General features: G+C 41.6%; 1 protein-coding gene across 2 annotated transcripts in view; it reads left to right on the top strand.

Moving 5' to 3' along the window:
* Positions 1–15,283: 15,283 nt before the first annotated feature.
* The window catches only part of LOC124297980 (diacylglycerol O-acyltransferase 1), a 48,114-nt gene continuing 37,205 nt past the window's right edge, over positions 15,284–26,192 (top strand). Inside the window, exons 1-2 of one of the 2 annotated variants that reach the window (XM_046749475.1) lie at positions 15,284–15,363; positions 25,039–25,167. In XM_046749475.1, the coding sequence (XP_046605431.1) occupies positions 15,299–15,363; positions 25,039–25,167 (194 nt within the window). In that variant the 5' untranslated portion in view covers positions 15,284–15,298. Of the gene's footprint in view, positions 15,364–15,710; positions 16,455–25,038; positions 25,168–26,192 lie in introns of those variants that run through there. The other variant, XM_046749474.1, reaches the window with a different exon arrangement.

Genomic DNA, 26,192 nt, shown 5'->3' with positions numbered 1-26,192 from the left:
AAAAAAAAAAATCAGAAAAGTAAATGAAAAACAAAGTAATAACAAGGAAACATACTTTCATCAACGGTCTTTAAGCATAGGGTGCAACTAACACTGTCAGCCAGCTGTCATTACACTTTTTTCACCGAATATTTTCACAATACTGACAAAACTATAATGCGTCCTATATCTTCACGGCTGTCTCCCGTAGCATTGTTCCGCTACGATTGTAAATAATAAGAACAAGAAATAATGCACACGTATATAGGTATATACATATATCGATAATGATGGCAATGAATTTGAGCACAAGTAAAATTATTCGGATTAAAAAAAGAAAGAAAAAAAAACGAAAAAGATTATAAGTAATAAATATCGAAGAATCAATGATAAATAATGTGCATTAAATTTGCATGGAAATCTTCTTGAAAATCCCTGAAAAAAATTATTCTTCTCTGTTACAGGAGGCTACATTTTAACACATAATATACAACTACGTTGAAGTAACAATCGACGTTTCAGAGTGTGAAAGAAAAAAGGCAAATTAAATGCATATTAACGCAGCGACGGTGAGGATAATAATAATGATAATAATAGTAATAGTAACGAGTAAACGACGAGCGGTGGTTACCCTCTGGCAGTGACAGAGCGATGAAACCTGGAAATGATTGTTGTACCTACGGCTAGTTTATTTTGGCGGGAAACGTGACTGAATTTAATTTTCAATGTAACGATCGAGCACTTTGTGCGAGAGTGGATGGCTACTGTGGTCGGTGAAAAATGTTTTACCTCACACCACGTAATTCAACGTATGAATCGAGGGACGGGGGGGGTGGATGGCCCAGAGACTGTCCGTGTGTCGGACATAATTGATGGCGTCCTATCAACATTCAATGTCTGGCTTTGTAACCGGACGAAATCAAATATTGACAACCCCTGATGGGTGATCAGTGATCAGTGATCAGTGCAGAGCGAGAGGGACGATAGAGAGAGACAGCGAGAGGGAGAGGGAGAGAGAGAGAGAGAGAGCGGGTCCCTTTGCCAGTGGTGAGATTCGTTTCGGGCGGCGGACGCCATCCGGTAAATTTCCTGCTCGACGTCACCCAACGATCCCGCAAAATTGCACTTCTCTCCCTCCGTCCCCCCCACCCACCCCTCTCTATTCCCGCACGGACTTTCGCCCCCGTGACTAAGCACTTTGCTGCGTTCGATTCCAATCACGAAAGCCGAACGCGAAGCGTCTCTTTACTCGCGTCGAGAAAAAACAGAAATCGGGGAACCTTCGACGCGGGTGGATGGCGTGAAAACAGCCGCTCCGCAGATTGACGCGACGCGTCGCGTCGCCATCCTGTTTACACCACGCCCTTATCATCTCTCTCGTCTTGCCATGATCGATGTTGCCGGATCAATGAAAAAGCCTGCCGGTGGATTAGACGTTCTCCGGAATTCTACCCTCTTTTAGAGATCGCTCTGCGCCTATTTCTTTTGATTATAGAAAGAATACGCGAGACCTTTCACTGAATTCACTTCGCGCGATTTGGGTCAATTTTTCTTGCGCCGAGGGTCGCTTAGGACACTTTTCACATCGGTTTTGATATTATTGATTGGTAGTTGGTTTTTGCATGAAACGGCGTACCGAATCAAGTTTTGGAAATCCGAGTGATGGGAAATTTTAATCAGGGTGTGTAGAACGTGGTAGATGGAGATTTGGGATAACTGGAATCGCCAAGAAAGTATCAGAGAATTATGTCCTGGGGTAGGAATTAGTCGCGATGAAGTTAACGGACGTTAAATTATTCAAAGTTATTTTTCACTCCGAAATTAGGGCTGTCACGTCAGTCAATTTGGACCTACCAACCGCAATTAGAAGTTATTAAAATCTAATTAGCTTCGCTTCGTTACTTTGTCGCGGTAAGATCATGTTAACAATATTCACAAGTATTTCAACCATCGTACAATTTTCTAAGTGGTTCGAAAGCGTCAGTAGCCATTTTGGGATTCGTGTTGAGGAAAAACCGTTGCTTAAAAATTTTGGTACTGTTCGAAATTCAGCAAACCGTAAGACATACTTATACTTTGCAATCTTAAATCCTTAAAAAATCACTGTGAAAATAAGAAAATACGGATTTTTTTGTCAATGTTTCGTTAAGATAAAGTTACCGACTTAAACCTCGTACGCAGAAAGTATTCGATAAAAAATTATACACGACACGTTGTGATTGCCAAGATTTCGCGTGATTTTGACAAACGCTGGTATGAAATACGAGTTGTTTTATACGCTATACCGACGTGTTCTTTCTAAAGAAAACTTTTGCGACCATGCCTAAATGGTTGCAGCCGAAAAATTCGGTATCGTACAGCGATGGGGTGAAAACGTAGAAAATGATGCAGAGGGAAAAGCCAGTCGGTCGGTTCGTATAGAGTCGAACTCATATGTACAATGTACACCGAATCGGAAAGGTTCGACCGTAAAAGGGTTCCACTTTGGTTTGCGCCGAGAAGAAAGGCTCATGGTTTACACATCGTGACGGGTTGTCACACCATAAAAGCTCCGCTGGCAAACGATACCGAGGACAGAGGAAGAGAGAGAGAAAGAGACGACGACGAGACGCTGTTCGGTCAAGATCCCCGAGGCCAATTCTTGAGTCCGTAAAAGCCGTTCACGAGCCATTGCATGGCTCCTTGGATTTTATTCCGAGTTTCTCAGAGGAGAGCGGATGCGTACCGCCCTCAAAGTCTCCTCGAAGTATGGCCAAAGCGATTTCGTTTTAAATAAATTTCCCGCGGAATATATTTAGCACCTTTGCCACTCGCCATTCTCTCTCTGAGCCGCGCTTCTGAGCAACGAGGACGACCGGAACCCACTCGTAAAGCCCCTGGGCCAATATTCTTCAAAGCTCTTGTCTCGAGGTGTTAAAAAACTTTGCTAGGGTGGTCGTAAACAATTTCTACACTTGCTGCTGCTTCTTCTTCTTCTTCTTCTTCTTCTTCTTCTGCTTAAAGAACGACGAGCTTCGCTCATTCATTCTTTACGACATTACTGAACTCCACCGCGAAAACGTTAACGCCTCGTCCGGGAATAATGTACATATTTTTCCATACTCAATTATTCCCAAACCGGCATTCAATTCGTGTTGCATGATTCCTCGAGTCGATCAATATATATACAAATGTCTCGGTTCCCACGCTGCGTAATTCTTCACCAAGGCGAGTCATTCGATAAAAAATTTCAAGTTCAGTCACTTCGGGATATATAAATAATAATTATCCGGTTTGCACACAGATCAGGCTGCAAATGGAGAGATTGAGAGAGACTCCCCCTTCATTTCGAACGTTATCCATAGCTCCGTTTTCCAATCGCATGTAGAATTTCAAAAGAGCAGTAAAAGAAACAAAACCAAAAAAAAAAAAAAAAAATTAGCCATTCTTTAAATTGAATCGCGATAATCGATGATGAGGTGTCAGGCAGATTAAATTCTTTTCACCCAACACCTTCGCTCAGATTACTTTGCGGATGCGAGCATTGGTTCCACGAGGGTCCGTAGAAACGTTATTTGCCAGATACGCAAGTCCGTCGGTGCGCATACGGTATTCTCATTATCATACAATTACCCTTTATGCTTTTTTTTACGATGTCACATATTCCGCCCAGTTACCTCCACGTTTACTTAAAATCGTCTCTTTTATGGAGGAGAAGTGCTGATCTTACGAGCTAGCGAGCTTGCCAACGCTTTGCTTCAGGACCTGTTAACGCCTTTTATAAAGCCAGTTTTCGCACGTACCTGCTAACCGATTTCACGCACACCGCACTGCTCTTCCAGTGCTTTCGAAAGCTCTCGCAAATGCGGTGGTACAACTAACAGCTATGCCTGTAAGTTCGGAGAGGAATCGACGTATTATTGAAATTATAACTGCGGCCGAATACTCGCAAGAGTGGTAAAAGCTTGGAAATTCGTATTTAAAGAGGAGTTTGCAGGGCTGCTCGGGTACCGAGCAATTGTGCCAAAACGGTACCGACTGGGTTATCATCGGATTTACGAGAGCACTTCCGCATACCGTATTGCTAAAGATACTAGAACGGCTTTTCCTCAATCTATCGCACTATTCCTACTCCGGGTTTAACTGGTACCAATAAATTCGAGTCATCCGAATATCTAATCGCGCCTAACGGCGCCCATTCGTGACTCGTGTCGTAAGCCTCTCAGCTTATCTGCGTGCCTACGGATTTCTATTTTTGCCAATATTCATACGGGCGAAAGTCCATGTATGGATTTTGAAAAAACTCACATGCTCAGCATGTACGCGGGGAGAATATTTTAGATAAGAAATTAAACAATGACAGTTGAATTTTCGTTACCTTACATCCGCCATTTGTCTTTCGCCCGAGCTGGGCTTGGGTATTTTAATTCATGCATCACCTCGGCACGCGATTAACTCATTTCCTCCTTCAATTTCGCACACTGGCATTTATTATTCGGGACATCAAACGACTGCGACCGCGTCATCGACTCACCCTCGCCGAAAACTATACCTTATACAGGCAACCTAAGCTACGCCTCAATCAGAGTGTAGACACCGCGGGGGAAAGAGAGTCGGTACTTTTTCTCTCACTCGACGAAAGGATTGAGAAAAACATGATTAAAAAATTACGAGACGTCTAATGACTCGCTTATGATTTACATCCAATGAAATTCGACATTAATTTCGTTTCGGATATAAGAATAAGGCTATACGGTAATTATTCTTCAATGTCAGATATTCAAATTCGCTGATGAAAAAAATCCTACGAGTGTTATACGAAAAACGTAAAGAAAGGGAGAAAAAAAAAGCAACAACGACAGACAAAAAAGAAAACACAGGATGCATGGAAAGACAGAAGGAAAGAAGTATAAAAAACCTGAACGGGATTAAACCACTCGTTAAACGGGCAGTGAAGTTGCATTTTAGCTCATGTTTTACCACCTGCAGCAAAAGTTATTACGTAGATACATTTAAAAGTTAGTCGGGTCCGCTCTCTCGCGGTAGTTCCTCTTCTCAAGCAGCTGGTTTTAAACTGCAAATGTTTTCCCCAGATGGGTATCCGATCATCCGAGTGCAAACTTCCCTCTTCTCGTCCTCTCACCCTCGCCGCGTTTCCATCCTTGCCCTCTTCCCCTTCCCCCCCCCCCCCCCCTTATTCTCCTTCCCTTTCGTGCACAGCGTTAAGTTTGATTTTAGTGGTTTTAGTCGGGATCTCGCGAATGGCTAATAACGAACGTGCCTTGACTGCTAATCGGCTTTGCGAAGGTTTCACGTTGGTTTGGGCTCCAGGATACCGTGCATAATGTATCCAAGAAGACTGTAGAGTATCGTTCACGACCCGTGTCGCTGATGGTCGGGACCGTTCATCCCCATCTGTTTCTACCGAACTACCCAACCCGACTACGACGATCGGTAGCCTTCGCTTTATAAAAGTTTACGTACAAACTTCTCGTGAACGGTACCAATTTCTTCCTTCAACCGCTTTCCCAATAAAAATTCTTACGTATTCTTTCCTCCTCGTAAAGGAGCCGTACAGCTGGCAAACTGGTCGCGAGTTTGAGGGAATCGCGTATCCCATGTAATGTTTTTCGGTGCACACTGTACACGTTTCGCTTTCGATGACACGCCGTACGACGGTAAGACCGTAACTTTTACAAGCGTGTAGGTGGTAGAGAAGGTGCAGATCGCGGCGAGATAATAGGATCGAAAGTAAGTACAAAGTCCCTCCCGGTTTGTCATCCAACATTTTCGCGCGTCGATGATAATATGCCGTGTTGATCTTACGTGTTACGGGGTCCTGTGCTTGCGTAGCTAACTAATAGCCTCTTAGCTTTAGCTTACGAGGATCGCGCCTACGTTAAGCCGGGAATCTCCGGGTTAAGGAAGCCTCGGTTACTCCTGATCTCCCCTCTCGAAATCCTTCTCTTCTCATCTCTTACCCATTCCTCAACCCTTTTCCTCGCCTACTAGGACACCTTCCGACGCCTAAGCCGGTTCAGAGTTGCAAACAATGATCTTTCAGCCAGCGCTCGAAAACCCTCGAGCACCGGTGGCGTGCCGGGTTCTCATAGTCAAATTAATCCGAGGATCAACCCGGCGGAGACATCGATCCGTGTCAAAACTTATCGAATTTATGTTAAGTTATCACGAGGTTCGAGGAGCCAACCGTTCAACCTCTGCGATTTCGTCCGATATGGTAATGCAATTGCGGGAGGCTAAGTGCACAAATGTGCTCAGACTGCGGATGCCGTTCGACAGAAATTGCGCATGAAAACGATTATCCAGAGTGTTTGTTCCGATAGAACGATAGGCTTGTCAAGCATCTATACTGAGAAAAAATCAGTAAAACAGATATCGTTAAAAAACTGTTTAAACATGGTTGAAAATATTACAAAAAACGAGGTACACGTAACCATTTTGCGCTAATGTCGATACTTTTTTGATAATTGCAACGAAAAATCAGTTTCTGAGGTTTACTCTACTTTTTTAGTCAAACAAGGCTTTAACGTCAATTTATCGTTGCGCAAGCATTCAATTTTCGCAACAGTTGCAAGAAAATATAGCAACGGTGATCGTAATGAGAAAGAATAGTAACGGATATTAGACTTTCCGTTAACAGCTACAAATCTAATGTTCATTTTCTACCTAGAACTATATTTTTCGATTGTGGTAAAAAATGAAAATAGCTAAGGACCGAGAGCCGTAACCGGAACTAAAAATTCCTCTCAGTGCAGAATATGCGGATGTTGAAGGGATTAATCACAATCGGTAATGCGGGTGTCTCACGCTTTTCCTTGCCACATATTTTCGTGCTTTTTTAAGATCGTGAAAATGCTACATGCCCGATAGTTTCGTCGGAATGACATTTCAGATTTACGTCTTTGTCACGTGCCGCGTGTACGTGGATGAGGCCGAATGTACAGGTGTACCAAGATTAAATGGGAACAAGTCGTTTTCTCCTCGTCATCACGGTTGTAAGGGTGCAACGCGGCACGCGGAGGAAACGGGACAGGATGCAACGCCTCGCTGTGAAACACACGCGACATTTGTCGTGCACAGGGACGGGGTTTGATCGCGTGCGGATGCAAATATCATGTATAAGTGGAGTTCAGCCGTATTTGAATCTTTAATTTTTCCTCATTTTTGGCCCCTGATGTTACGGCGCAGCGCCCCGCGGCTGTCGTTGATAAGGAGTGCTCGATACGTCAAAAGATTTCGTGCGTGATTATCAGCCTAAATGTATTTACATATTCATCGTCCGTACCTGTACACTTTGTTACGAACGGTGTGTACGTACGCGCCTTCATCAAACCCAGGAACAAGTCCATCTACTATTTTCTCCCCAATTCCGCCTCGCCGCTTTCACTCCCCCAATATTTCCTCTCGCCCAATTGATCAACCCTTCTCTCGCAATAAGTGTATCGATTTGAAATACGGGATCACCGAAATAGGGATATATGTCCCAGATTTCGGGACGGCCAGCCCGCGTCCCGAGCCCTTATCACTTCTCCGTTCTTATCCTCGTACCCACACGTACCTTACATCGGCCGTTGGTCTAGCTCCCGCTAACTCCGTCGAATTAATTCCACTCCGAATTTATACATTGCATAAAGTTCTCTCGCAGGCTGTTGAACCTTGGATTCAATTTATCAGGACCATCGAGAAATGGTCGGTGAAAATATTCCGCGTCGTTTCGAAGAAGAGATTCAACTCTGTGTGTATTTGCATATCGTTACACGTATCGTAAAAATATGTTTGCATTTACGATAGCCAATAACCTTTTGTAAACTTTTGAACTCTTCCTTGTCTTTCGATGGCAAAGCTGGGGTGTTGGGAGTGTGCGTTGTGAAAAGATCCCCTTCGGCGTCGGGCGCGTAGCTCTATTTGAGTTCTGGAAATTTAGACGTACGTAAGGCGGACTTAAGGTACCTAACCACACTGCCTGACGAAATACCGTGGAAAACCGCAGACGCGATTCCGGAAAACCGCTGAATCCACGTACATTCGTGGCTTGTCGTCCGGTGGTGCGGGGGTGGATCAAAATATTCGTGAATCTAGCTAACGGAGCCGGTGTCCGGGTGTTAAGGGTTAACAATGCCGGGTCGGGATGGTCGAGTTTTGTTGCCCTCGGATATTCACTCGACTGGCCGCGTCGTGCGGAAATAACGTCGACGGTTCCCCAGCACCGCGATGTTCCCGTTGATACCTAAGCTTCTTTTTATTCCCTAAGTTAACGATCTATAATAACGCCGTTGTTTCGACGGTTTACGACATGCGGTTGCGGGTACCATTCGGATACAGAGACAGTTTCACGCTAATCGTCATCATAACTGCAATGCGGATACGGATATGTATACCTATGAGCTCGATGAATTTGGGCTCGGCTCGCCGGTATCTAGGCAGTCGCTGTAGTGTGCCATTTTCATCATTGCCCGAAGTTTACGGGCTCTCGTTTATCGTTGGAGAGACGCGTGCACACCCACCTGCGGCTCGTGTGTTCGCACAAAAATTTCTTGCTGCCGTAGAATTATTTTAAAGAGTTCGGGTGCGTTGACGCAATATTTATTAAAGAAATTCATTGGTTAACTTTGGTATTTTCTATTAGTAAGCGTGTTACGAGTTAAAACTTTAATCGTAACAAGTCAAGCGGATTCGAATTAAGGGAACGTCTTAATGAAACTATAAAATTTTTCTACGGACATAAAGTTTTAACTATAGTAACAAGTATATCTGTAAAGTTTAGTTGTTGTATTTAACAGGTTTATAGATATTGATTCGTATCAGGTCAAATATCGACGCTCTTCGGAATGCTCCTTGCGTTGTAATGGGTACACTTTTTTTCGTACAAATTCAAATAATTTCACAATTTTCCTGTTAACGTAGAGAACAAAATTTGACATTCAATTTTCACATCTAATGATTAATTATCCAATAGTGCAACTTATTTGTAATTGACAAGATAATCTTGAATTCAAATTTTAACATGTTTGCTATTTTTTTTTTTCGCCCATAAGTGGCACAAGTTTGATATTCGATCATCGTATTGCAAATTCGCTGAAAGATGTGGAATTATGAAATTTTTATGAAAAGAGGCGTGAGGCAAGAAGCTTCTTGAAAATCGTCAATTTTTTTAAACGATTCGAATCATACCCATCTCGAAACTAATTGGTTACAATAATCTGCAAAATACTTGTTTTATGAAACTTTAGTGATAGTCAACGCTCCGATTCCTCACAAAAAGTTTGAAATTTCACTGGTTTCATCCAGGACGAGTTATCGACAATTAATCATGGATTTTGCCCTGGAGTTAATCGTGCGAGTTTGATGTACCCTGAGGAATTTTTACAGCCTTCACAACGAGAGCTCCGAACAGTTACGGTCAGCACGAACACGTCCAGTATAGATATAAGGTGTAATGGGTTTTATCCGTAGCGTATATACGTATAGCTGATAGATATACCAAAAGCCCAGAATCCGTTTGTTAACTGCGGAGCGTTGGTTCGGCCGGTTATGAAACGGGCGTCATGTAATTTGATTGGGATTTGCTTATCGTTAGCGCGGGCAATGCTCTCTGCTCGTTTAAATGGGACCTGAATAAACTCGGAACGGAATATATATATATATATATATATATGTACCTATACCACAATATCTACTTTACGGGATTCGGCCAATTTGTGTTTATTATTTACTCGCATCTCGTACGTGCGTATAATAATATTCGACATCGTTATTGACGTTTTTTTCTCTACATTTCTCACCACAGCAGCGATCTGTCGATAGTAATTGGATTGATTGAAACAACTAATTACGCTCTCCATCACGCTTTGCCGATTAATATGGTTAGAGATTCTTTATTTATTTTTTGTAAACTCACTAGATGTACGTCCAATTGCAGACGATAATTGGCTTTGTATAATTAATAACTTATTGCAAACAAATCCGAACATCAAGGAATAATAAAACCTACGCGTTGTTTTTTTTTTTTTTTTTTTTTCTTTCTTTAATTTCCTCACAACTTTTTATATGATTCGTACAGGATTAGTATCATAAATTCTGAGCCCGGAATGAAGAAATTAAAAATCACAAGCTTTATAGATTCTGTGAATTATATTACAGGTACACACTGAGACCCGATTAACAGGGCACGATATATAACGGTGCTCTACAAAAAAGGTACAATGTCGGTCCTGCAAGATGGCCCAATTGTTTAAATTTTAAAAGTGGTGACAGAAAATTTCATCGACTAAGGTTAAGAAATACTTTTTTATTATTATATTTCTGTTGCGCAATTAAGTTCGTATAAAATAGTATTGTACATTTTGTATTACGATATTGAGTAATTATATATGATATTTTATTTCGCGCCTGCGCGTTAACGATGGCAATATCGTCCTTTACGTTTTCAAAGTCTAAATCACGAGCGATTTCACTCTCCATGCTCAACAGAGACGAATCATTTAGATTTTCCTGCGATACCGGGGAAAAAATTAGCAGTTTACGATATTTTTCACACGTGTGTACAAAGTTCTCGAAAACATTTATGCAGGTAATTCTTCGGAATTGGATTGCAATGGGACGTCGATATTCGTGCGATCCTTTAACGGTAAAGATAAGGAGTTCATATACCCGAATTTTCAAAAATCTAGGTAATATTTTGAAAAATTTGATTTTGAAAATTTCGAGGGTCTAAGGCTATAGCTTTTTTAGTCTTTTATCCTCACGATTAATCCGGGACCGTGCACATTTTTCCACGTGCCAGTTTTCATTATTCCATTGCGATTGTTAGCTTACGCTTCTTCGGCACCTGTCGATCTCTCCAATTTCATTGCTCGCTATTCGAGCAATCAAGCGATTCTGAAAAACGGAACATTGTGTAGAAAGACTGGAGCGATGCCGGGGAGCGGTGAATATTTCACAACAGGCAAACGCGGGGGTTGCGGAGGCGGGGGTGGGGGTGAGGGGTGTGCGTCGCCCGAGGGTTTTAAATAAATTAAAGGAGCCCACCGTCCAATCGTAAATACCTACCCTTTGGCAATTTTCTATTGCTTGGTTTCCGAACACGACACTAGCATATATACATATATATATATATATAAGCACGCAAAACCTCATGCGGACTGATTGTTGTTCGTTATTTATCGACCGCCGTGCTGGTGCAGGAAAGCCATACTTCACGGGAATAAGGCTGAATCCGACGGGTCTGTAGGAGCTAATTTGAATCGAACGTTTCGATTACCTTTCGACAAAGTCCTCGAGAAAATTTCTTTCCCTCCGTATCGGAGTTTGCAAATCCTCCATTCCTGTTTTCTTGTAAGTATTAATAAACATAAAACATCGGCAAATGTGTGTAGGAAAAATTTATCAACGATGACAATGACGAATACCCTAGTGAAGAAAACAGCATTTGGCGCGGTTCCGGCGATTCCAACCCGCTTAGGGACGAGAGAAAGAGTCGATTCCGCCAATTCGAATCCCCCAAGTTCCGCGCCCCTTGGACAATTTGTGGAGCGAGCATTGGCCGTCCCTTATTTCTCGATCCGGGCTTTTCGAGGTAGAGTCACGCGTCCCTAAGCCAGCAATTTAGCGACGGATCCACCCTCACTCTGCAGTTGCACCACGGCGCAATACCAAACTCAGGAGGAAAGTTTCGACGGTGTGCGGTGCGATGCAGCCGGCAAACGGGATACCTACACATCTTTTAATTAGTTCCTCGCTCTGGAAAGACCGCATCCGGGATCCATGAGGGTTTTCCTTTGCGGATGAGGGTGTGTGTGTAAGACGTGAAAGCAGGCAGTCAGGTTACCTCTATCCTACGTGATCTCGGGACGTTTATTGCTTTCAAACTCTTGCAACATTTTTCACTCGAAAGAGTCCTCCCCCGGGATTCCGGGATGTCCGTCCCCGCATCGTGCCTTCTCTCTCTCTCTCTCTCTCTCTCTCTCTCTCTCTCTCTGTCACGCTTTTGTTTTGATAGCCTTGATCCCCGGCGGTCTAATTATTTTGAAGACAAAGGACCCGTGACTAAATTTTATTTCAACACGCCTGCGTTGTGCGACAATTCGACGCGCTCAACGCCGAAAGCCGAATACAGTCAACCTAAACGACGTTTTCGGTTGCTACCACGTTAAAAGTGGCGTTCAGCGGCGAGTTTTACCAAAACTCCTGTTGCACGTATCTACCTGTATTAAAGTGTTTCAGAGGAAAATAACGTGCGATTTTCCAAACTGCCAATTCGTGATATGTTTGATTAGGTTAAACGGAAGATTCTGGGAAAGATGATCTTTCTAAGCTGTGTGGAAGATCGTCCTCATTCTATTTTTCACTTTATTTATACATTTTACACAAGTTACGAAGAAACGTGCCGTAGCATTTCGATTTTTATTTCTTTCCCGACATCTATATTTTACCCAAATATCACGACCCGTAATCTTAATATATATAAATCTCGTGTCACGATGTTTGTCCTCAATGGACTCCTAAACCACTTAACCGATTATAATAAAATACGCACACCATGTGCAGTTCGATCCAACTTGAGAGATAGGATAGTTTAAATCTCAAATTATAGTCGCAATTATAATATATTGCTAATTATTTGTCTGTTATTATTTGACAGTCACAATTATCTGTTAACTCCGAATGATTCTAACAGATGTCGATACCTTTCGACTGGGTTGAGTAAGTAATCAATAGATGGCGCTGCTATGGTAAATCTACGAACGTGTCATATGAGCTACATTTTAACAGCATAACTAGCAACCCATCCCGGCTTCGCACGGGCATATAATAATATAATAAAAGAAAATACACAATGTTTACAGTGAGTTTCTAGAAAAATAACATTTATATTATTACTTAATATTATTATATGCCCGTGCGAAGCCGGGATGGGCTGCTAGTATAACTATATATTCCGCTCAGATCTTATTTTCCTAAATTAAAAGTTCGTATTAAATTACAACCACTTTACGATATTGAATTAATAATGACAAAGTCGTCGGACACATTTCTCAAACATCGACTGGAGACTTGATAAAAGTGGTGGTCTTTCTTACAACGTAAATTGATATTTTGATTGATGTAAAGATGAAAAAAAATTTTTTCGTTCACTGTTCCTAAGAAGCTGTGAAATAAAAAATGACAAAAACGCGAAAAATCAAACGAGCATGATCTTCCATTTAATGTAGAATGCTCACCTTTTCCCAGAACCTATCTTTGGACCCTAACAAACGTTTTAGAGCATGCCACGTTCGAGAATTGTTTAACACATAGATATCCTATTTTTTTCTCTTTTCGAATGTGTTTCGATTTTCAATTTTTATGTTTACCCCGTTGCGAGCTGCAGCAAGTGTTTGGGATAACAGAGATTATATGTGAAAACTTCGGCTTATCGGATAGTAGAGTAGTCGGATGCATATTACCATATCGCGTTATATTTTCGTGTAAGAGGTAGTTCTTATCAGGGGGATTATTCGCCAGTATTTTTCTCCGCCTGCAGCAACATCGGCGACGCGCAGGGAGTATTGGTATATAAATTGCCGTTATGAAAAATTGAATTGGCTCTTGAAAATGCTGAAGCACGTAACGTGGAGGATATGATATCCAGCAGCGCGATATTGAAAAAATATAATAGGTATGCTCGTACCATCCCTGAGATGTAACAAAGGCCGAACCTCGACTGAACTCAATTTTTATACAATAATAATAATAACAACAATAAAAACAATAATAATGATAATGATAGTAAAACGAACGATGTTATTTTCAATGTCTCCAAGGAACGTATCACTTAATTTTAGGTGTACGCAAATCTTCGGGTATAAAGGTGATAAGGATAATGAGAGAAGAATCGAAAGTAAAATAAAATTATTCATTCGAGACCTTCCTTGCGGTATTATTTATTATAGAGTAAATTCAAAATTTATCATCAGGTACTGAAACGCGGTACAGGTTATGTGTACACAGAGATTATTTATTGCGTAATTTGTTGTTTTTGCTATAAAACAGCTCTTACGTCATAAATTGATATAATAATTATGACAATAAACAACGCAAATTGCAATCAAGTATTCACATTTGCATTCAACATCTCTTTCATTTCTGTAAGTACGGCTCTCAGGTTGTGATCACCGTGATGAATTCAGCAAGATGTGCAATATATAATTGATTATTGTTTGTATAATTCGCTCTCTAATCGTGTGTACACATAGTTATGGGGCATTCCATGTCAAATCGACCTGGGTCTTACCCTTGACCTCTCCGATCTGGCTCCCGATTTTTTGATATGATTGTTTTGACTCTCCAAGGCACTCGTCTTTTTCAAAACTTTCGGTATCGATTTGAATTAGCTACGACTTTTGAAAACGACCGTATTGATCAGAACAATTTAACAATCTGAATGAATTCTGAAAAATCATGTGTCAGGTATGAAAATATTTGAGCCACCGCCAATAGTAGATTCACTATTCCTTATAATTTTTTAAAATGCTTTCTTTCGAAAAAAGCTCGAAAAAGTATGAAGGGAACGCCGGCCCTATACGGCTCAGCGTTCAAAGAATTCGTTATCGTACAAAAAATCGCCAACCCAATCGGAGAGGTCAGGACCAAGTCGATTTGACGTGGAATGCCATCTATATAAATGAACTGATAGCAACGCGGTAGACGCAGGAACAGCGGCAAAGAAAGCTCATTCATATTCAGTTGTATTTAACCTTATAACCTCGCCCAACACGTGACACGATAAAATTTATTCAAAACTTAGCGACAGTGTTACTGAAAGATGCGTGTACGAGTATTGATAGGCGAAAAGAGTACTTTCAGAGTCATTTTGCCGATTGTGAATACGTGTGACGATTCGTTTAATCAAACTGTTTTTTTTTCACGGTTCATTATCTTGTGCGCGTCGTTCCGTCTTGGTGCGAATATCGCTCAAGCTGCTTGATCGTATTATTCGTGTGTTATCGAATACCGTTGCATTTTCAAAAATTGAAATAATCGCATATTCAATTTCAAGTCCTTGTTCGTCCTATTCTTTACTTACAGCTACGACTCGACACTACGAGCCAACAGAATAAAAGCCCGACAACATATCCTGTTCGAACCATCTCGCGTTGCAGCGAGCCCGCAAACTGCATAAAACGATCAGCTGTTCGTTGTTATCGCCGCCATATTGCTGACTCAGCAACGCCCTTTCGCATCATATGTTCAACGAAGAAATCGCCACAGCTGGAATTGCCAAGTCAGGCCTTCCGTCAGTTAATCGTTTGGACTTTGACGTTGGTTCGACGATAAACCGATGCTTCCGTCCAACCGATCGTTGACGAGCGAGAGTTGCTGCCGATTTTCGCAAAAGTTCACCCGGTAAATTAAATCCACACGTAGGTACACATTTCGTCGATAAGCTTCCAGGACGTCCCTGAAACGCGTGGAATCGGATCTCGATTAACGTAAAATTCCTCGGATCCGAGGAAACGAATGAAACCGTAAATCACCTCGTCTGCAGTTGTATCTAAACGATACGCACGGCGTCCGGTTCTCCCCCCTACTTAGCCTTCTATCATATTCTCCGATTATCGTCTCGTTATCTTCCCGGAGAGAGGGAAACCGAGCGCAAGAAAAAAAAGGAATGAAAAAAACCAAGGCGGAGTAGTAAGCGAAAGAAAAGCAGAAAAAAGTTGAAATAGTCGGTCAGTCGTTCGTTCGTTAGTTAGTTAGTTATAGCCTCGTCTTGTAGTCGGTAGATATAATTTATCCTTGTATCATCAACGAGTCGGAAGGTTGTTATCGCCGTGGTAAAGACGTTAGGCCCGCCTGGGAAAAACTTACGTGATTGAAACATGTGAATTCTATGAACATTACAGGCATGCCAAGTGACTAGCCACGGTTGTCGGTATTACAGATCACTTTCACAATACCGCGAGTGAGCGAACGAGCGAGCGAGAGAGTGTGGCGTAGGTCACAATACCGGTGCCGAAAACTCGACGTCGGTGAAAACAAAAGTGAAAAACAAAAACAATCGAGAACCGAGGGAGAGAGTCGCGGAGAGATAAAGAGAGAAAGCGAGAGAGCGGCAGACACCGGTCGGAAATATCGGTTACACCGCCGGGCGCGAGTCGCGCGAGTAGAGCGAGCGAAGACACACGCGTATCGTCGTGTCGCGTACCGTAATCGCCGGATAATATCTCTGAAGCGGCGCTAATCGTTTTCCGAGTACAGAGCGTCCAGTTGACGGCAAGTGCTGGTCGTCTGTGGCCGTTCGGTGCGTCGAATCGTGAATAAGTAGAGTGCGGTTAAATATAGAATCTGGTGTGTCGGGCGTCGGGCGAGGCGATGGCAGAGGATCGCAGCGAGCCGGAAACCCGGGTCAGGTACAGGCGAGCAAAGAGCGTTACCCGCGCCGAGGAGATACAGATGGCTGAGAAACGGGCGCGGAGCTCGCAACCCGACAAACCGTGAGTATAAAACGCATATATGGAACGAGGAAGGAGAGGACCGAAACACTTGACTGTTTGATATCCCGGATAAATCGCGTTCTACGTTACGCACGTAACGCAGCGCGCACCGAGTGTCGTCGACGATCGATTATTTCCTACGTCGCCGCCCGCAGCACGACGGCTTCGATGGAAGAAAGACGAGGAAAAAGAAATATCGCTGTGAAAACTATTCCGTGCCTCTTACTATTATTCCCCCGCTAATCCTACAACTTCGGAGATTCGTCGTTGTTGAATGTATTGCGTACGTATCAACGAGAGATCTGGCATTCCATTTTGCAAGTTCGCCGAGCGAGAAACGGATAAACACCGACGACCGTCCGGCGCGAGTTCCACGCGCAACTCCTCGCGTCGCGTCGCTGCGATCGCAACTAGAGTCCCCCCCCCCTCCTCCTTCCCCAACGCCTCTCTGCCCCCCTCCCCCGCTCCATCCCCACCATTCTGCCGCTTCTCCTCGTCCTACTCGACGTTTCAGGCTTACTCAATGGCTCACCTCGCGGAGGGAAAGACGCGCTATCGATGTAGAGAGGTCACAGGCTCAGAAAGTGCGCCAGTCGATGATATCGGATTAACCTGCGAGTGATAACTACTGCTTTTTGTTTCATTTGTTTATACTTGAGTTCCTTATTTTTCTATTTCTTTTTTTTTTTTTATTTCGTTATTAACGACGTCTCTGCTGGATGTTGGTCCAGGTCCGGGTCACGATCGGAACTGTCGTACCTTCAATGAGCGTGTCTTCTTTTCAGTCGTTTTTTTGCTTTGTTTTTTGAGTACGATTTTTGAACCGTGTGAACTTACCACCTCGAATGTTGGATGTTATGAATATATGTCAAGGGGCGCGTTGGCATTCGGGTTAGTTCTAGAGTTTCGTAGATTTCAAACTACAGCTTCTTTGAATCACAATGGTGAGATGTTGGTGCTGGTCTTTCGTTTTATGATTCGGATAAATTCGATAGATAGTTGTTTCGAGAAAATCGTAAGCATATAATCATTTATCGGATGCTACGGGCGAGTACTCTGGATACTGAGAGAATGTCGGTGTACTATTCGGATAACTGCTTGCAATTTGGATTGCACATCGTCGTACATTGTGTATAAATAATAAACGTGCCGGAATTATTTATGCAACTTATGCAAGTTGTAGAACTTTCTGTATTTGCATGCTTCTATTATACCGACGTCAAATGATCCTTACAGAATTTCATTTCTTTGGGATGCGCGTTCCGAGATTATCAAATGAACGGTAGGATGCATAACTAACCATAAAACTTATAAAAGTAACCTGACCGCCTACAGAACATCGATTTATTCATGGGATGCTACCGTTAGAAATCCCAAATTCACACTAGCCGGTCGATTCTTGAACGTTCGTTTTGTATCCTCCCCTAGAACCTCGATAACGAGCTTATACGCTCTCCATCAAAGATTACGCGAGTTATTTCTCGAGGAGCAGAGGTTTTCCGGATAAGATAAATCTCTCGAAGGCGGTTTAGAACCGTTTTTAAACTCGCTCATGGATACGGAATTTTCTCACTGGAACCTCTATTCGTCCAACGAATCAGCATGGGATATTTGAATTCGTTGCGTATATTGCTCTTCGACTTGTAAAAAGCGGGATTGAACAGACTAATTGCAAATACCGTCGAATTTCGCGGTTCAGCCTTCGTAACTATACCCACAGTTGCAGGCCGTAGCGGGTATTCAAGTTATCAATAATTTGTGGAGAATGCGATAAGCAACGATTTAGAACTGATAAGAATGATAATATTTGTACCGATACCGTATGCTTTGTAAAGTATTATAGCTGCAGTTTTTTTGCTTCATTATTTATTCTTTTTAATTCATTCACGTCACGCGTCAATTTCAAACTGCTACGTATCTTGGTTAATAAACATTGAATTGAAAAAAGAAAAAGTACGTGTCAATTATTGTTCGTCATTCTATCTAACGGGCCTGATAGAAGTTTTACAAATTCTTCATTCAACGACCTAATTAGGTATCCCGGAGTAAGAAAAAAAAAAACAAATGCCTTAATTAAGCGGATAGTTGAAACCTGGTGATTTTATTTCTTCAATTCCCTTTTTCCACCAACATTTTACTACACATTGAATCGACTGGGCGAGTCTGCAAGGTCAAGCAGTCGCTTCACAATCTTCTGGATGACGCTGCAGAAACGTTGCATAATTCATAAGTGTTTCTCACTCGGTGAACGTAGAGGAGGCAGGGCAACTGGTCACTGGTTCAGGGTCAAAGGGCGTCTCCCTCTCGGGTAATAAATTTATACTTGCGAAAGTTGCAATCTGCATACGCAAATTACTATCGAACTTAGTAATTAACATTACGTATTTACCGTCCGAGGAGACCGGTGATAATTTTACCACGCGGGATGAGTAACACAGGTATTAATACCAAATCGAATTACCTCCTCCCCCTTATACGAATAGCTCATCGTTACATATTTCGCGGTGTAATAATATTAATCTATCCTTTTATCTTGGCTCATTTTTCCAAACAGTTTCGATCTCATTTTTCTGTCAAGAAATTTAACCAATTTTAGGTAAACGGTCTCGTTATCGTTGCGTTCTTATTTAGTCGTTTATGCGGTATTTTTATCCGTCTTCACTTCGTTAATCACACTTCGATCAATCGCCGAAAGTAAATTGTAATTCGAGCAAGTTGCAATATTATTGTTCACAAGTCTTACGGACAGGCGAGCCTACGCGATGCAGCAGCAGACAGACACGTTGTATTTGCTCACGTCGTTATATTTGCCGAGCACTCAATCGACCCTATTTTCGGAAACTTTGCAATTAAAGGCGAAACCGTATAAACTTCCGCCGCATGCCCACTTTAGAAATCAAGCATTTACTTTAGATGAGCTATCGGGGCGATGGTGCGGATTTTCAGTTTACCTTGTAAATCTTAGAAAAAACCAATCTGCAGTTTCAAATTCACCGTCTGGTTTGAACAGGTCTTTCTCAACTTCTCGGTACTACGAGCTTCCTTCTTTTTCAGAAATAGTTAAAAACTATTCCAAGTGAACAGATATTGTAAACTCGTTATAGGATAAATTGATGAGAAAGTATCGGGGTTACCGCGCTGTTACGTTGTGATGAGTTAATTAATAAACGTTTTACCAGGTTAACGTTTAATTATTATTCTTTAATCCGGCTTGAGCATCTCATCGATTTCTTTCCTCCTCACGTAATTCATACCCCTCCCTACTTTTAATACCTATTCATCCACCTACCTGCTTGGGTAAATTAAGATTATTCAAATTCGTTAAATTAACAACTTATTTCCTCTTCGCGCCGCGTGCATTGAAAAACAGAATCCATTCTGTATACAGACGAAAAATGGTAGTCTATGGGCATCGATGCCTCGCTGCGAAATCGTTGGGTACATAATAGATCTGTGGCGCGATTATTGCTCGGGAATTTTCAAAGAAAGGGAAATCAGAAAATGGGGAAACTGAAGAAGGAAAACGTTGAAAGCTCATACGGACCTCTCACTAAGTACAGATAACAATGAGATGCCTGCTTCTCGCACTCCAGTCGCAAATTTTCTTTTCACCGTGCAAATTCTAGTATAAAAGAAATTCAATGTAACGCGATGAAAAGAAAAAAATCAATCTATCGAAAGGAAATCGAATTGATTCTCACACGGGCGCATTACATCGAGTCTAACAATAAGATGGCTGAGAAATTGCTCAGGGTTTTACTTGGTGCCTTTTCGTGAGAGTTATTTTACACCCTTAGGAAATTATTCGCAACTCTCTTATTTAGTTCCTGTGATAAAAATTATATCCAAATGGATATTTCAATCCAGATTTTTGGCACAGTGAGATATATAATGGCCCGATAATACACAATTCATTTCTATACGTTGAGATATTATATTGTCATGTTGGCCCGTTTTTCGTACAATGCGTTCCCATACGTGTACATTTATATTATATGCCACGTACGTCGTATTGTACATATACGGCGCACACACGTGTAACCGCGATGTTGAAAAGCTGCTGCTCAACGAAATTGGACTGACGGATTATAAAAGTAATAATGCGAAGCGGGAGAAAACTTGACGAAATTCCATATCATCTCGCGTGTGTTCGTACAAAATACGTGTATGCCTTACGCGTTCGCGTGTACGATACAAGTGGACACGAACGTCTTTCCAAAAGATCCTTCGACCTCGAAATTGTCTGATAATTTTGTTTTCATAATTATTTCAATGAAATTTATGCAAAGACTTTCGTGTTGATTTATGATTTTCAACAAGTGTTAGCAACGTACCCGTGATACATTGTACAATTTAAACCTATTATTTATTGGAATATATCCGAGTTATGTGATTAATCGGGAAATAACGAGGAGGGTCGTTCGTATATCAGCTGCCTGCAGCAACAACGCAACAAGGGTATTACAATCTGGAATAATTATTCTCGAGCTTACGCAACAGATTAAAACGACAACTGATAATTGTCAAGAAGGGGCGCGGAGATAAAAAATAAATAATCATATAATATATTAACAATATACGTATATTCACATCGGATCGGTTCCCGTTTCACAATAAATTCTCTCAGCGGTTTATCTCGAATGAACAACCCTTGCTTGTATATTTATGGCGTTACATATATTCATCTGCATGTAACCGGTATACACCTGTTACTCTTTCACGGCTGTTTGACCGATACGAAAGTGATTCGTTGGAAAAAGATTTTAGATTTCAAAAAGCAGGCCAAATATCAACTCAATTAATGGGTGAAAATTTTTCATTCCGACTCATTGATAGCCGAAAATGGTTGCGAAAGCAATGAAATTATGTGAAAACACTGTGCGAGTGATCGATGACGTTCGTTTTACAGATCTTGAACCATAGCTGAAATTTCGCCACTGACGATAAGCCGCCCGATCTCTTTACCAGAGTTACGGAAATTATGCTATTTCTTTTTTATCAAACACTTGCCTTGGGTGGGTTTTATCTTTCGGCAGGTTGACGTCGTCGCTACAGGGGATCGAAAACTTTGGCTCCCAACAAGTTTAAATTGGGTCCCTTAATGTTTTCCGGCGTCACGGTTACGTGGCGTCTTATAATTTTCTGTTTTGCAAAGGAAACAGTTATGCTGCTGCAGGATCGCGATTAAAAACTCGAAGGCAATTAAAAATCTTGAGAAAAATCACCTCGTCTCGTGTTAATTTTTTTTTTCCCCCGACAAAGTCGTAGTTGGTCGTATCTGTACTTATGAAATTTTTCTCACTCGTGCTTATCCCTCTAATTATCATCGTCGGCTTGATCTCCGGTCGAATCGCAGCTCCGAAAGGAAAATCCTGCATGCTCTGTTGTTCGGGTGTCGGTTCGTTAAAAACGCATCCATGATACATACGTATAAATAGTTAGGCGAAATAATTGACCAGCCTCCAAAAACGTGTTGAAAAAGTAAAACGGCACGACCGTTCCAAAAGGACCGGACCGGATGAAATAAATAACGAATGTTGAAAGGTATAAGCTTAATTTCCACCACTGAATTATGAATCGCTACGCCGGCTGGTATCTATCCGTACAATGCCTGCCGCTCTTGAGTCTGGCATTCGAGTTTTCCTGCTAACGCTACACCTGCATTGCACAGGTAAGTAATACTCCCGTATCCGCCTGTCATTCAAATATTCAGGTTCTTCCGTTGCCAGGAGGAAAATCGCCCAACGGTTATACACTTGCCACGAACACACACGCGTGCCGTAATGGTTTGCTGCCAAGCTCGTTTTAAGGTGCTCAAAGAGCAGTGCCACACACGTAGAAAAGAAAATCCTTTATCATCCGGATGTATAAAATCGTATAATCTAGAAAAGTATGAATAAAAAGAACTAAAACCGGAAATCATGATGGCGGTGGCCAAGAATACCGTCAGTCGGTTTGTCATTACCGTCATATAGTCGAAATTTCTGATAATTTCCCGAGGATTTTATACGCCTCTACAAACAACGATCTTCTCTCCTAATCTGAGAGATCCTGCTCGCTTTTTTTCCATAAACGGCACTTTGCTTTTACCATGGAACAGTCGAATACACCTGACCGTAGGCACGCGTCCGCCTATGCATTGCTATACATATATGTATATGTATATTATATTTGGAACGTCGGTGGAACCTGTATCCATGGTTCGTTCCACTTAACGCTCGGCGTCGCGGCGCGTCGAGAGACGGGGAATCCCCCTTTTGTGGACTCATCCCCGTTCAGAAGCGGTCCTCCACCTCTCGCCGCCTCTCGAGACAATCCGGAAACAAAAGATTTCGCACCTTTGTATCTTTTACGAGGACCGTTTTCAGATTCCCCTATCCTCTCGTCCAGCTGTAGGTACCCATCCTGTACCTTATACAAGAGGGGATCCTCGGCCCCTCTCCTCTACCCGCCCCCGCTCGTCTCTCGTCTCTCATCTCTCGTATCTCGACTCTCGCTCCTATTGTCTGTACGGGCAAATCTCGGGATCCTCCAACTTTCAAAGTACGGATCAGTCAATGGACAGAATTTTTCTCCACTTTTCTAACTCTTCGTGTTGTTTCACCGTGGGTACCGATTTTTAAACCTGTTCCAGCGTTTTTCAGTATTGTATAATTTGAAATGCCGTTTGTCTAGTATTCAACTTTTTATACCCACGCAAGTACATCTACATTCTATAATACGTGATCGGGAAATTTTTTTGCGTCCCATTTTTTGTCACGCGGAGACTAACAATAAGAGAGATGGAGGATGGATACTGAGATTTGAGAATTTAGGGAACGTAGAAAATCGAGGATAATCGGCAAAGTGTTGAAGTTTAAACCTGCTGGGATGTCGGTAAACTAATATCGTCAATTCTTACGCACTCTAAAAAATATTAACTGACAGATCTCCTGTTCCGTGACATCGGCGAGCACGGAATCGCGGTACAGTTATAAGAGACTCTTTCCACTACGAATGAAGAGGTAGGTAAACGGGTCTCATGTGACCGGCGATCGGTGTGACGTCACTTGAGAGTCTAGTCTCTCGGACAGTTCCTACGGCTTCATGCCGTCCGGGTAGACAAACTTATTTTCGTTTCGATTCCCACGGCTCCTCTCCAATCTCCATATACAGGTCGGTGTAGAAGATGCTGAGAATGGTAGATTTTCTATCGGCGGTAAATCACTTTGCATACGGGCGACTATCGCTTCACAGTCAGTGCAGCGTTGTAATTGGTTGATTACACAGGCCTGCGAAGTATAACTTCTGATATCCCCCTTAATTAACAATGCTTTTTTTTTTTAAGGTATTTAGGTTCGTTGAATTAAAATATATCGCTAGTTTTTTTACAGTATATCGAGATTTATTTTTATGCTGGATACTCATATTTACAGATTTTTGAACAATTTTTAGGAGAAAAATCAACAAAATACAGCGAATATAAAACTGAATGCTTACAATTAGATACAAAATGAACAGCATTAGTTTCAAACGAGACTTAAGAGACTAGATAATTCAAAATTCTACTTTCTTCAAAATTTCTGTTCAATCTTTTTCTCTTGTACTTACGTAGTTCTAAATATGCTTAAAATCACCATAAACGACAACTAGTGAGTGTAGATGAATATTTAAATATCAACACTACCGTTAATACGTATATTTAACACCAAAATTGGAAATCGAATCTAGTGGTACTAAGAGAACGTGAAAAAAAAAAATTTTGAAAAAATGTACGTAACGCAATTTTTTAAGTCTTCAGATAAGACTTCAAAAAATTTTATCCCAAACTTGTCATCCCTTACGATTTTAAAGAAAAATTTTAGGAAGGAGAAATATTGAAAAACGCACAAATTCAGGCCCGGTGTAACCGTATCTGGAGGAAGTTATTTGTACCGGATTAGCAAAAAATGATTGGACGAACTTTCAGCGTCGCAATGATTTTCCTCGGTACCGATATCGTCGTTGTTACCGTTGCCGGATTCTCAAGAGCTCGCTGCAGTGTCGAGATAAGCTTGGCTGCTTGCACTCTATTATTAACGTGTTTCGTACACCAGCTACTCTCCGCGTTTTGTCGAGACAGACGCTTTTCAAAATTCATCAGGAAAGACGGAGCATCGTTAGTACACTGTCCACTTACCAGTCGGTGAGTACGAACTCGGCGCTGAAGGGGATGCCGTCGACTCTTGCCTGCACAAACACACCTAATAGGTGAACCTCTGAATTTCGCGTCTCTACGTGTGAGAGGCCGTCGCCAAGTGGGTATACCTGGGGAAATGTTAAACGAGCGGAACTGTTTGCCTAAATTAATTCCGTGTTGCGACAGTTTTTTTTTTTTTTTTCCGTGATTGTCGGTATTTTTGTTTCGTTTTGATCGCACCGTGTATCCTACCTTTAAGTACCTACTCCTCAATTTTTTCGACCGTTTGTGCCTGCCTCGAATCGAGGAGCAAGCAATTTTTGGTTTTTATATTTCTACCCCGAATGGGATTTCGTAGATTGAGGCGTTTGGAACTTGGAATTAAATCAAGTTGGAATTAAACCAAGCATTGTGTTTCTGTTTCAGATGTCATCGACCCAGGGACAGCCTGTTTTCCTGGACTTCCGATTTCAACAATTTTACCGGTTTCATTAACTGGGGTTTTCTGCTACTTGGCATCGGTGGATTTCGCCTGCTTCTCGAGAATTTCATAAAGTGAGTTGACGGTGGATTTTTTCTAATTAAATATCATTTTTCTTTCTTATCAATAAGGGGTTTAAAATAATTGATGTATTGTTCGCGCGATAATACAATATCAGACACAGACTTTGATAAATCCGTTGAAAAGTTTTCACGGAATCGATGTGGATGTACAAGTCTATATATTATGTATGTATATGAATTTGAAAGGCATCATGAGTGGTGGGTGTCTTTATCGGCACGCAATATAACCGGCGCGTAAAGTACCTTCGAACAAATAAACTCAAACACGAAACCTTTAAAACTCGGAAGAACAATTCCCTGTTAACTGAATAAATAATGACGATATCACGTTCCGTCGAGGAAAGTTCTTTTCCGAAGGGTAGCTGGGAAACGATACTAAACGCCGCTGGGCGTCCGAGGGTGGTAGGTGAAAAACTTTTTTCTATACCACGACGTCCGAGAAAGTGGGAGAAAACTTTTGAGCTGATTAATTAAATCTTTCTTACATGTTGTATATAATATTTTCCAAAGAATCTCAACTCCGGCCTCAGAAATTCTCTGAATGAACGTAATACCCGAAATTATATGTATATTTCATATAATTTATTACGTACACATTATACAAGTATTTTCACTCTCATTTTTTCACGAATAAAACCCCAAAGCCTGTATTTCTTCATATATACTAATATCAGATTCATCGACAATCTCTTTCCACGCGATCAAGTCGAGAAATCATTCAATCGTATGTCGCAGAATGGACAATATATTTTTTGAAAATAGTATGTTAAATAGCGGTAAAACATTGACAGAAACAAAAGAAAATAATCGTATTAATCGATACTCGTGTGGATTTGTGGATATATTTTATACACCGTATACATGCAAAGATAAAAGATGTTTTGGTATAATTACCTTGTACTCGCCCGAGTTAAGGAGGGCACTTGTAGATACCAACCGAAGTAATTATACCGCCTCAAAGTTCCTCTTAAAGTTTCACTTCGTTAAGAAGTGTGATAAATTTTTGTCACGTAGAT

This window comes from Neodiprion virginianus, chromosome 2 (genome assembly GCF_021901495.1).
Source record: "Neodiprion virginianus isolate iyNeoVirg1 chromosome 2, iyNeoVirg1.1, whole genome shotgun sequence".
Taxonomy (NCBI): Eukaryota; Metazoa; Arthropoda; class Insecta; order Hymenoptera; family Diprionidae; genus Neodiprion; species Neodiprion virginianus.
The sequence above is the reverse complement of the archived record's forward strand: the minus strand, read 5'-3'. Positions and strand labels throughout refer to the sequence as shown.